The sequence below is a fragment of the Manis pentadactyla genome, chromosome 9, assembly GCF_030020395.1.
Source record: "Manis pentadactyla isolate mManPen7 chromosome 9, mManPen7.hap1, whole genome shotgun sequence".
NCBI classification, from domain to species: domain Eukaryota; kingdom Metazoa; phylum Chordata; class Mammalia; order Pholidota; family Manidae; genus Manis; species Manis pentadactyla.
Genome location: NC_080027.1, coordinates 16,045,252 through 16,058,724, shown reverse-complemented (window position 1 = coordinate 16,058,724; position 13,473 = coordinate 16,045,252). Strand labels below are relative to the sequence as shown.

The following is a 13,473-nucleotide window of genomic DNA, read 5'->3' as shown; positions in this document are numbered from 1 at the left end:
AGTTATTATGTCACCATAAATATATTGCAATATTCTTAGCTCTATTGCCCGTGCTGTACTTCCATCCCTGTGACTAAGTTATTTAATCAATTGAAGTTTGTAACTCTAAAAATAAAAGAAAGAAAGAATGTTGCCAGAATGGCTACCAAGAGTCAGGCCCTGTGGTGCTGATTCTCTCGAGTCATCTGATAGCCCCAGGAGTTGGTAGTAACATCACCAATATGTGGGCAAAGATAACTGAGGCTCAGAGAGGTTAAGGGATCCGGATCGTGGTTTTAGGAGGAAGAGATGAGATCTGACCTCACATCAGCCTGATTCCCAAGTCCACACATTTGCAGCTCTGTTGTGCTGCCCCAAACCCTATGGGGGTAGCTTCTTGTCTTCTGTGCTCCCCAGGACTCTGGAGTTTGGAAACAAAGTCACCAGCCAGAGGCGTGGATTGGGAGGGAGGGATGTGGCTAGGAGTAAGCAGGCGTGTGGTCAGTTGGCTAAGCCAAACCCTCACCCCACAGGAGTGCATACTGGTAGCCAGAGCCTGGGATGCCCACCTCAAATCCCTCCCAAATTTGCCAAAGGCCCATCATACTTGGGCACTGGCCAAACATTAAACTGGTCATTACTTGCCCCATTTGGAAGGCCTATAGGAGACACCGTGGGGACAGGCACTGACCAGAGATCTTAGCCATCAGGGCACTCAGGAGCAGAGAAAGCTGCAGTGCCTTCCCAGCACTTAGATCAGGGCTCAAGCACCGTTGCAAAGAAGGAGGCAAGCCTGTGGTGCCGGCCACTGGCAGGGAGCAAGGGGCCGCGCCAGGAGAGCGGCAGGTCACTGCCCTACACGACCTCTGCCCCAGCCCACTCACCCCCTGGAAAGGTGCAAGTTAGACCTCCCGGGCTGTCTGGCAAAGGCTTGGGTACCATCGTCTGTCCATCCCTTTCTCATCCCTCAGAATTCCTACTTACTTCTAAGACCCCTCCCAGCTGTCCCCTGCTCTTTGGAGTCAAAGTTACGCCCTCCCACCTCTACTTCTCCTAAAGCGCTTGGCTCTGAGCCCTGGAATAGCATTTCTACTTGGTCATCATCAACTATGAGTACATCTGTGTCCTCCACCATGGCCTGGGGCCTGGCACAGAGCCTGGCCGAGAGGGGGGAGTGAATGAGGAGGGAAGGAAGGCAGGCAGGGGGGGCACCTCCCTGCGGCAGGGGTCAGATAGGCGGGCTGTGAAAGGCCTTCAAGCCCCTGAGAGGCACCCTAGCCGGGACTCGTGGAGTACGGGGTGGCCGTGAGTGCCTGAAGTTGAATTCTGGCCCCCATCCTAGTGACTGTGACCTTGGGCAAGTCATGTCATCCTTCCGAGCTTCAGTTTTCTGATCTGGAAAACTGACGCTTCACGGGGCCCTGATGAAGATTAGTAAGAGAGCGTGTGCCGTGTGTGTAAAGCAGGGGCCCACGGTAGGCTTTCAGGTGTTACCTCCCCTCCAGGGAACCCAAATGTATTTACTGAACTTGAACTCATAGGCCCAGTTGGCCATGTGGCCGTTGGCCCCTGCCAGCCCCCAGCTGCTGATGACACAAGATGGCTGTGGACAGTCAGGCTGAGCCTTCCCAGCTTCCCCTTTGAACCTGAATTTGTTTAAGGAGAAGAGGTGGGTGGTGGGTGGGAGGGGACCCTCGAAGCATGGAGCTGATGGGCACAGCTTGAGCCTGGGCTGGGCATGGCTGCTCTGAGCCAGGGCGGGTCCCTGTCTCCCAGGAGACATCCTGGTACCTGCCTGAAGTCCCACCTGCTCAGGAGGGGCTGCGTTTCCTCCCTAGCAGAGATGCTGATGCCTTCTGATAGCTTGGGGATGCCTGACCTTGAGGGGACCCTTCTTTCACGGGGGCTTTAGACCACCTCAGAAAGATGCCAGCATGGGGGAGTTCTCATGCTTTGCCCACACTCAAGCTGCATTCACCCCCAGACTGCTGCTCCAGAAGTTCTTGGGGGCTTGGCCAGAGCCCCTCCCGAAAGCCGGTGGGTGGGGACAGGCCCCCTGGAAAATCCTGTGCGGCGCAGCAGTTTCAGCTTCCACTGAAACCCAGAAACCCAGCCCTTCCCTCCGCACAGAGGGCCAAGCACTGGGGGATTTTATTCTTGAATTTCACATACTTGAGTCTCTATCTTAATACGTGAGGCCCTGTCCTGCCTCCGGGTCTCAGTTCACACAATACCCCGACCCAGAATGCCCCTCTGCCTCCTCTCCCCTGTCAAAGCTGCCTGACACGGTGGAAAGACTGAATTGGGGCACACTCTTGGATTTGAATTTTGGGTCTGTCAACTCAGAGCTCTGTGACCTCGGACTAGTAACTTGATTTCTCTGAGCCTTTTTGTTAGTAAAATGGGTTTCATAACGGCACTTCTTCACAGGGTTGTCAGGAGGGCTCTGCACACAGATGAATGTGAAGCACTGGGCCCAGAGGAACCCCTCAGTAAATGTGGTTCTGCTCCCCTGCCCCAGTGAAATGCTCCTTGACCTTCAAGGCCAGACCCAAAGGTCACCTCCCCTGCAATAACTTCCCGGACTCTCCCATCTTTGGGTCCCTCAAGCACGTCCTTCATGCCTCTGCATCTCCCACAGAGAGATGGGACTCAAGTCAGCTCTTGACACCTGGGCCTTGTGGCTGGACGCTGGCTGAGAGTAGGCCTGGGGGGCTCCCTCCCCTCCACCTTCCTGGGAGCAGAGCCCAGAGCAGGCCTGGCCATGGGCACGACTCAGGAAATGCTGGTGGAGGTGAGGTGAGTTACAGAGACTTCCATTAATAATCATAGTAAGCAGGATTTGTTAGGCATTTACTATGTGCCCTGAGGTGTTTATCAGGTGCCAAGTAAGGGAGCCCAGGAAACCCTCTGTCTGGGTTCAAATCCTGTTTTGTCTCTTAGAGCCCTGTTGTTCTGGAAAGTTCCTTTACCTCTTAGATCCTAAATTTCCCCACCTGTAATGTGAGGATCGTAATAATACCTATTTCTGGGCATCATGAAAGAGATTAAATAATTTAAAATGATTTAAAATCCATTTTTCTTACCCATTATAAATGCACAAGAATCATTGCCAGTGGGCACTGGTACGATTCAAACAGTTTACAAAGGTTTTTCACATATGCTCTCATTTTTTAAATTGTTGTCTTTATTTTTATCACAGACTTACATATAGCACAAATGTAATTTAGAAAACACAAAAAAGCAAAGAAAAAACTTACCAGGAATTCTACCTTCAAAGGTAACTATCGCTACTATCCTACTGTAGAATCTTCCAGATAATTTGTTAGTGAGAAATATTACAAACACACAGAAACGCACTGAGAGTGTTTTAACAAGCTCAGGCACCCCCACCACCCAGATTTAAGAAATATTTACATTTCTGCCACTTTTGGCAAAATGATCTATTTTAATAAGAAAGAAAACCGTACAGATTCTGTTGAAATACTTCCTAGCCCTCCCTCCCCAGAGCACTCACACTCCAAAATGTGGTGTGTACACCCTTCTCTTCTATGTTTTTATACTTTTATTACACAAAAATGTATCGACACCCAATATGGTATTGGTACACGTGTTATATTTTTATATAAATAGCATCATACTGGATATACTGTTCTACAACCGATTTTTCTCACTGGCTGTATGATGTTTTCAATATCTATCCAACTGAATAGATATGGTCTAGTTCATTCTTTTTAACTAAATAATTCAGTCTATAAATATAACATGGTATTTTTAATTATTTCTTGCCAATGGACTTTTAGATTACTTCTAGTTTTCAACTACTACAAACAGGGCTGCAGCGAAAATCCCAGTATATGGCTGTGTGTGAAAATACCAGAGAATTTTTTTCCTGGGATATATACATAAAGGCATAGGTCTGGGGTCAAAGTATGAGCATCTTCAACTTTATGAGGTATCACTGGCCATTTTTCCATGCATTTCATTTATAAGGAGATGATCGTCCTTACATTTTGCTTGTAACCTGCTCTTTCTACCTCGTTTACATATGTGCACATGTATGTCTATGGTGCATATATATCTGCATGCGCTGATTCAGTAAGCTCTTTGTGGGTACCCAGTGTGGACCAGGTGTTGGGTTTTTCTTATTATCTCACTTCAGTCCTGTGAGGTGAGGGAGGCAAGTGTGGCATGTGAAGAGATTTGCCCAAAGACCCCAAAATAAGGGGGGAAGCTGGGTTTCCAACGCAGGGATGTCTGATTCCAGTCCAGTGCCCTTTCTACTGTCCAGATCTGGTAAATGGTTCCTTCCAAACCAGATTCCAGGGCTCCATCCAAGACCCACTGAAATCAGAATTCTTGAGGGGGACCTGACATCCACCTCCTGCATTCAGTGGTCCGAATCTTTACGGGGGATCAAGTGAATGGGGCCTGTGAAAGGTTTTCTTGGTGTCACAGTCTTCCTGTTCCCTTGGGATTGTTGCTGAGCTGCTTGCGATCCCCTGTGCTTGGTGGTGTCTCCTCTTAGCTCCTGGCAGCTGCAGAGAAGGTGCGCTCTGGCGTGGTCGCCTGAGCAAGCCTTCGGGCCAGGCCCACAGGAGCCTTGGCTTTGGGAGGAACTCCTGTTACCATGACAACTGCGGTCCACTGGCTCATCTCCAGGGGCACTGGGCCCCATGTTTGCAGAGCCAGGGCAGGGAGCGGCAAGTTGTGAATGTGCAGCAGCTCTGCTGAGGTCCACAGGAGAGACAGAAGGAGGCAGGAGGAGTGCAGTCTTTGGGGAACTGGAATTGCCCCTTGGCAAAGAAGAGGGCTGAGGGGCCCTCAGAGCCATCCTTAGGCCTGGGAAGGAATGTGTAATTGATGGCCAGCTGCCCTCCTGTGTCCACTCAGGGCCGGATAAGAAAAAGCAGGCCAAAGCCTCAGGATAGGGGATAATAATAACAGCTGCCATATGCCACGTCCTAAGCATTTTTCATACGTTATCCACACACTGCTCAAAGCAATCCTTTATGACCCATGTACTATGCCCAGTGCCAGGTTAAAACCAAAGTCTAGGAAAGTCACACAACTAATGATCAGCAGAGATGGTTTCTGTCTGTTCCCAAAGTCCCCTCTCTGAATCATAACAAAAAAATTTCCTGAGAGTGGAGACTGTTCAGCAGAGGCATCGTTGCTCCGAGAAGGTCGTCAGGTCTTCTCACTTCCAGTTTCATCCCATTTACACTCGTCTCCCTAGTACCTGTGCCAGTCCCAGCATGCGGTGCATGTTCAGCAAATGTTCATGGAATTGAACGCGGGCTGGTAACAGACTCATTTCTCAGCTTTCAGGATAGTGTCGCTCACACCCTCATACTTTCTTAAGCAAGAGAGCAAGGAGGTGTTCCAGAAACTGAGCTCACCCCACAGCCAGCCCATTGTTCTTACCTTTGAGCTTCCTTTCGGCTGAGATTATGAATCATTGTTGACCTCACCTTCCCTTGGATTTGGTGGGGGAGGGGAGGGGAATTCAATCTGGGCATATAGGGAGATGTCATACAGGAGAACATCGTGGGACACGGTGACATTAGCAAGTGAAAAGGGCTGGATCTGGATCTGTCCTGGGTGCCTGAAGTCCTGTGGGGTAGAACTCCTGAAGCCTTGGCCATCACACTGTCGATCGTGTGCTAGAGCACATGCAGCTAGAGCAAAATACCACAGACTGGAGGCTCGAACAACAAACACTTAGCTCTCATAGTTCCGGAGGCTGGGAAGCCCAAAGTCAAGGTGCCAGGATATCTGGTGTCTGGTGAGGGCCCGTGTCCTCATGTGCAGGCAGCCATCTTTTTGCTGTGTCCTCGGTGTTGGAGAGAGAGAGAGCTCACATCTCCTGCTTTTTCCCCATCATGGTGTACTGGTGCTCCAGGAAGGTTTCTGGACAAGTTCCATGCCTCCTTTTGAATAGCTGGGGCCCAAGCCAGAGCCTTGGGAGGCAGGCCAGCCAGGGTTCTCACAGCCTTTGTGATCCTTGCTCAGGCCACAAAAGGCTGGCCTGCGTAACAAGGTTCATGGCAGGCTCCAGACCATCAAGGCCCACACGTCTCCCAGAGCTTGGGGGAGGGGGGCCACTGCAGTCCCAGGGGCCTGGTGCCAGTCCTGGAGAGGGCACACCCCACCCCCGACTCTGGCAGTGCCCCAGAGCATCAGCTGGGCTAACCAGGGAGACCACCACCCCAGAAGTCTGACTAGCTGTAGACCTTGGGGCACACGTGCCCTGGGCCTCAATTTTGTATCAAGCCAGTGAGATCCCTGGCCTGGGCAAAAACAATAACCACACCTTCATGGTCTCAACAGTTCATAGAACACTTCCTTACAAAAAACCTTCTGAGAAAAGCATTATTAACTCCAGCTAATGAAAGACAGAACAAGGCTTAGGTTGTCTAAATGACTGATTAATAGCTCATCATAGAGGGACTGAGACTCCTGCCCAGGCCTTTGGGTGCAGGGCCCTATGCCACACTGTCTGATACAAACATGTGTATCAGATGTGAGCCATGTTTGTCGTTTAAAATTTTCTAGTAGCCACATCTTAAAAAGCAAAAAGAAACAGGTGAAGTTAATTTAAAAACATTTTTTAGTCCAGTATATCCAAAATATAATTTCAACATGCTGTCAATATAAGAAGTTATTGATAAGCTATTTTACATTCTTTTTTCTTCCCACCGCTTCAAGATACAGCATATACTTTGCATTTAAAGCACATCTCAATTTGGACCCTAATGTTTCATCGGAACTACTTGATTTGTATTTAGATTTTGTAAAATTTACAACTGAAAAGGTAGAGTCACATATTTAAGTTGCTCGAGACATTGTTTTGAAGTTTTTCCAATGACTGAATTGAATATCAGTTTTTAAAGTAAAATTGGAATGAATTAACTTAAGTAAAATGAAAATTTCAGGGCCTCATTTGCCTTTGCAACATTTCAAGTGCTCAATAGCCACACGCGATGAGTGACTGGCTACCATATTGGACAGTGCAACACCATACAATTCTCCAGTTTGGACAAAAAGATCTCAAGATTTACATGCATTTATATATATGAGCTCTTCATATATGAGGAATCCACCTCTGTAATGATAGACTGAGGAAGTAGGAAAGATTTCCCATCTGTATAGACAGGATGTTGGATGAAGTGCACTGTATGGTTAAAAGGGTGGCTTCTAGAGCCAGACTGCCCAGGCTAAAATCTTGCCTCTATCACTGACCAGCTGGGTGACCTTGGGTAATTTACTTAACCTCTCTGTTTCAGTGCTCTCAGTGAAGACACAGGGATGCTAACTGTAACCCCCAGCTGTGAGGATTCACATACAAGCAAAGCCCACTGATATCAGTTATCATCTAGGGGGTGGACAGTAAGTGTTCAATAGATGTTGTTTTTCTTTATACATTTTATCTAATTATAATGAAAGGAGGTAAGGACTAGAAGAGATCAGAAAGCTCATCAATGTATTATCTTGCGAGTGAGAAAACAAGTCCAGGGAGTACAGAGGACCCATCCAAGGCCACGCAGCAAGCTCATGATAGAAATCTGCCAGGACTGGCCTCTCCTAGTGCTCAGCCCAGGGACGCCTCTCCTGTACCCCCAGCAATGCTGACATCGTCAGGAGAAACACTTTGACCCAACAACCACACCAGCTCTTCATTTCTTTCCCAGGAGCAACACACCAAGCTCCCACTTCCTTCTCAGCACATCTGATGGAGCCAGGCACCCTCCACGGTAGCCGGCGTTTACCCGACCCCTGGTAGGGTGCACTGGGTGTACCCGGGGCGGTGTTCCGGTGAGCCCCACAGGGACTGGAAGTGTCTCTGCCGGGCTTGCTGTGGCACTGGGCTCACCATTTGTCCTCAGTCACCTTCCTGCCCTCAGCATCTTCCTCAGGCCACCCCGTCCAGGCGCTTGTCACATTCTGCTTGGGACTGGCTGGAAAAAGCCACCGCCTTCCTGGGCTCCTGTCTTTCTTGGTCCATAAGTTTCCAGGAGGTCCACACCTTTCCATCCACAACTCAAGATAATTTTCTGGGGCACACAGGATAATTTCAGGTGGTAAATGAGCTTGGCTTTAAAGAACATTGAGCCACATGGCAAGAAAAATAATTATCTTATTTTTGAAGCTCTGTCATTCTTTCTGATCCTGTCAGGGTCCCTATTTGATGAGGATGTGTCTTTCAACATTTCTAACATGGCTTTATTTTCAGTCTATTTATTTGAACAATTACCTTCTATTTTAGGCAACAAAGACAAACCCATTTATCTTTTTATATTTCCTTCTTGCATATCTACCTATGTACCTAAATTTACAGAAAGGGAATCGTATCATACATGACCTTCCAAAGTAAAGCTTTTTATCTTTATCTTCCACTGCCTGCTTCCTCTGCCTTCCTTCTCTCATCTTCCATTCGCATAACTGAGCCCCAGGACCAGTTCCATAATTTGCAGAGCCAGCGCAATATGAAAATTCAGGTCCCCTTGTTAAAAAAGTATTAAGAATTTCTAGATGGGGACAGCAGAGCATTAAACCAAGTCCAGGGCCCTCCTAAGTGCAGGGCCCTGGGAATACACGCCCCCACAAGCTGGCCCTGCTCTGTCCTTCCCCTGAAGCCCACCTTTTTAATTCATCCATTTCAGTAATCTGGTGTGTGTTCTTCCATATTTTTCTCTATGCTCATATAATCATACCAATTCATAGGTGGGCTTTTTTGAGGGGGAGGGCCATTGATTTACAAATGTTGTACCATATTTTCTTCTCTGCATCTTGCTTCCTTACTCAAGATAGTGTGAAAATCCCTCCAGCTGGTAGGAGTCTACTTCATTCTTTACAAAAGCTGTATTAAATGCCACACTATGTGTGGACCATAATTCATTCAGCAGTTTCCCCAGCGGATGGGCATTTACTCTGTTTCCAGTTGTTCGCTGTTCAAAAAACTGCAATGAATATTTTTATGTTCGAGCAGCTTAATGCTATAAAGTGAATTCCCCGGAAAGGGTAAAGGTTCCTTTTCAAATAAATTTACTTCAGCAAAAAGTGAACCCAGTTTAAAGAACAGTGTGAAGCACAGGGTCAGGCAACAGCAGCGATGATCTCGGAAGCCCTGATGGTGCCCTGGGCCCTCCGCGAACTGAGGCCTGGATGGAGGGAGTTGAGAGTTAATTTCTCCTTTGGTTCCTGCAGCGCGGAAGTCAGAGAACACGACAGCCAGGCTCCCTCCCTGGGACAGGGGACGGGAAAACGGGAAAACGTCTGTCACAAGGAAACAAGCCCTAGAGTATATCTAGTCTCAATAAACTGCCTTGGCCACCATTGTCCTTAGAGCTGATGGCTCCTGCCTACTCCTTCATCAATCAGTCAATCAACAAACTCTGTTTAGGGCACCCTGAGGGACACAGGGCCAATTCGGCCTTGGGTCCTGCCTGCCTTGGTTTCTGGTCTAGCAGAAGATGTATGTGCCTTTATGCCTGAGAAAGCAGCTTCCCAGACCCAGTGAGAGATGATGCACAACTGAACAGATATTACAAAACTGAGCCCTCATACACACACAGGGGCGCACACACACCCACACTTGTACATACACACAGTCACACAGTCATACACACACGATCACAACTACACACTCATATGTATGCCACAATCACACATATAAACTGCTCACTGCAGCCAGCATCCCAAATCCCACCCTCAATCCCCAACCCACATATTGAAAACTACACTGGAGCCCCAGGACCGTTGCTGTGGGAACCGGGATTCAGAGACTCTAACCTGTGGGCACCTGAATTCTTGCTCTGAATATTGCATTAGCCGTGGAGTTTGTGCTCTGAATTCTCTCATTTCCCCTTCAGGGGGTCAGGCTGGGCAGCCAGCCAGGGAGTAGGTGAGAGCAGGCAATTAAAGACCCGATTACTTTCTGTCTGAGTGATGGAGTGGCCCAGATGCATGCTGAAGGAGAGCAGTGCCTGCAAGGGTGTGTGTGTGTGTGCGTGTGTGTGTGCACGCGCATGCATATACGTGTGTACATGCGCACCCATTTGGGTGTGAGTCCGTGGGATCCTCTCAGATGAGGCTGAGAATGTGTAGCAGCACGCCTGTGTGTGTGTGTGTGTGTGTACCCATCTGGGTGTGAGTCCATGGGATCTTTTCAGGTGAGGCTGAGAATGTGTAGCAGCACGCCTGAGTCCACAGGCCCTGTACCTGTCAGGCCAAGCCAGGATCGGCTGTGGGAATGAGTACATTCCCAAACCTTCAAGGCTTAACACAATAAAGATTCACCTCTTACACGATATTTGAGTTGGGTCAACATCCGCCTCTATCTTGTAGCTGCGTCTGGAACCCAGGGCCTCTAATACCACCACACCAGAGAAGACAGAGATGGAGCAGGCTCACTGCCCCCTACCTGCCTTGGCCCAGCAGCAGGCACACGTCCTTCTGCCTACATGGCAACTGCCCCAACCTAAGTGCAAGAGAGACCCAGAAATGTAGACGAACTCCTTGGTGAGCACAGCCATCCCAGCCACAGCCCTCCCTCTGGGCTTCTGCAAACCGGAATATGCCCAGCAAGGGGGCTGATGAGTCCCTGATGTCAGTTCAAATCCTGGCTCTGCCACTGAGTGGCAGAGTGTGTACTGAGTGTTAATTGTGTGTAGCTGGGTGGCCTCAGGCCATGTATGAGTCAGAATCTCAACAGCAAACAGGTGGCACCCTGAAAATAGGTGAGTTTGAAGGGGGCTTATCACAGGAGGACTATTTACAAAGGGCAATGTAGTAACCAGGAGCTAGGAGCAGTGAGCCTTAGGAGACAAGACCAGAGAGTGGTCGGAGAGACCCAGGAGACAGTCAAGGAGACGTGGCCATCGTGAGAGGAACAATGACCTTCAGGTGAGGGGCACAGCCTGCCAAGGCGTCTCATGGGGACGAGCTTGGGGGACAGATGCCACACTTCTGTCCTGCCTCTGCTGGGGCTCCCCATCAGCTGAGCTGAAAAAAGCCAAAGGGCCCCGAAGATGCTATTCAGTGCAAACAGGCCAGGCTGCTGGGGCCAAGTGCATGGCTGCTTGGGAAGGACAAAGAGACACTATCTGGCACAGGCAACCAATTTCTATTCTTTAGGCCTCCTTTTCCTAATTAGTAAAAAGTGAATGCTAGTATCTACCTCACTGTATCTCTGAGGGAAAATGGAATAACATAAGCAAAGACCTGGCATATAATTGGCCCTCAGCAACTGTTAGTTTCGCAGGGTCCAGAAGTGCTTGTAGTCCAATGGTGCCCCACCCAGGATGCACCAATCACCCTCAAGTCTGGTATGAATTTCTCAAACCTAATTTCCAAACAAAAATGTTTTTCCTAATGTTAACTCCCATTTTGAGCTGCTCTGTCAGTGCCTGTTTTACAGGTATTGTCTCTTTTTAGCTTCACAGTACTTTCCTAAGCGTTATGGCCAACAAAATGGGACTCGGGGCTGAGAGAGGTCAGTAACCCTCCAAGGTCACTCAGCCAGTAAGTGGGTGTGGCCCTCAAGCCTAGTCATTCCTCTCAGCTCCGCTCTGATTTCTAAGGAGCTGTGCATAATTAAAAGAAGGGGAAATTCATCCTTAGAGCTTGAGAATTGTCCACCCTGAAAGGGTGCAAATGTGCCCAAGGTCTGGGACCAGGCCTTTCCCAAGTCCCCATAGAGCCATGGTAGGCTCCCAAAAGTGACCCTCGCCCCTCACGGCAACTCTGTGACCCCACTACCTGAGCTCACTCACCTACCACGGCTGTTGCTGATTAATTTCAGGTCACCCGTCTCCAGCCCCTCCTGGCCAGCCCAACACCAGCAGCAGCGCAGGGAGCCAGCTCCTGGAGCCAGGTGAGGAAACAACCTTTCTGCAGCCACAGTCAACCTTCTGAGGCCGAACAGGTGGTGCCCTGGGGTGACAGGAAAGGAAATGGACCTTCTGGTACTGGGGGTGGGGGTGGGGGGGCAGGGAGCCCTTCTTCCTAACCCAGTGCCTGAAGCCTCAGCATTACTTCTACTCTTGAGATCTTAGAACTGCCACCTTTGAAAGGCCATTGACGAAGTGTCACATACATGTGGTCAGGTGGTCAGGGAGCATTTGGAGGGGATTTGTTGAGAACAAGCTAAAGAATACTTGGTGAGGGTTGGGGGGGATCACCAGGTGGGTCCTTGATTAACTCAACAGGTCTGTTAAGGACCTACTCTGTGCTGACACACTGGGGGTGTAATCCTGGGCAAAGATGGGCAGGTGGTTCCCCAAGAAGGGGCTCTGGGGAAGGGAGAACCACCGTCTACTGAAGCAGCCCATCACCAACCCCAGGTCTGTCCTCCAGGGTCCCAGGGTCAAGGGGGCAGCCTGCACGGTAGTACCCTCAGAACAGCAGAGGGGCCTGGGAGGCAAGCACGCACCCACAGCGCCAGGAAGGGCCTCTGACCCCAGAACTCTGCCCTCTTTCACACAAGGGTGCCCTGGAGACACGGGCGAGAGAGGAGGGCTTGTGGGGACAGGACGACTCATTCTCTGTCACCCCGGACCTAAGGCATCCTAACCTCTGCAGTCACCCTCGGCTCCCCCTTCTCCTGACTCTAGGGAGAACCAGAGGGTTAGGCCTCAAAGGGGGCTTAGGGAGGACCCGGCCAGCCCCCTGTGCAGACTGCAAGGCGGAAGCCCCGAGCCCAGCCCGGGATGGTTCTCTCCAAGGTCACTCAGCAGGCCCGGCCCACCCCCAACCCCATCCCTGGGCTTGGCAGCGTCCGAGTCCGTCCAGACTCAGCTCGCACCTGCCGCTTCCAGGGGAGCAGCTCGGGGTCCGCCTGGTGAACGGAAGCAGCCTCTGCAGCGGGACGGTGGAGGTCCGGCTCGGGCAGTCCTGGGAGCCCGCGTGCGGGGCGCTCTGGGATGGCCGCGCAGCCGAAGCCGTGTGCCTTGCGCTGGGCTGCGGCGGGGCGGCGCCGGCCGGCCATCGTGCTCCGCCGACCCCGGAGCTGCAACCCGGCCCAGGCGCGGGGAACGCCAGCGGAGCCGCGAACGCCACACAGGCCCTGGCTCCCGCCGTCCGGTGCACCGGCGCCGAGTGGCGGCTCTGCGAGGTGGTGGAGCACGCGTGCAGCAGCAGCTGGAGGCCGGCCGAGCTCACCTGCGCAGGTAGGGCGCTCTGCTCCGCGCGCACCACCTGGGCCCCCGCCGCCCCAGCCCCCAGGCCTTCAGCCACTGCCCCGCACACCTGTCCCCAGCCCTGGCCACGGGACCCAAGCCTCGCCCTAAGGACTTCCACCTCCACCCACCCCAACGCAAACACGGCTGGTTTCCACGCCGGAGGACGGATGCACTGCATCCTGTCCAGCTCTGAGCGTCTCCTCAGATCTGCCTCCAGATCTCCAGTTCGCCGGCTTGGTCTCCAACCCGACCCAGTGGGTCCCCAGTCCTAACTGGGTCTCTAGCCCTTATTTACTAGTCCCGCCCCCCT

General features: G+C 50.9%; 1 protein-coding gene across 5 annotated transcripts in view; it reads left to right on the top strand.

Annotated features, from left to right (window-relative positions):
• The window catches only part of CD6 (CD6 molecule), a 38,617-nt gene that overhangs the window by 14,069 nt on the left and 11,075 nt on the right, over positions 1-13,473 (top strand). For all 5 annotated transcript variants that reach the window (XM_036924626.2, XM_036924606.2, XM_036924597.2 and 2 more), the window contains exons 2-3: positions 11,786-11,857; positions 12,801-13,151. In XM_036924626.2, coding sequence (XP_036780521.2) covers positions 11,786-11,857; positions 12,801-13,151 — 423 coding nt within the window. The remainder of the gene's footprint in view (positions 1-11,785; positions 11,858-12,800; positions 13,152-13,473) is intronic.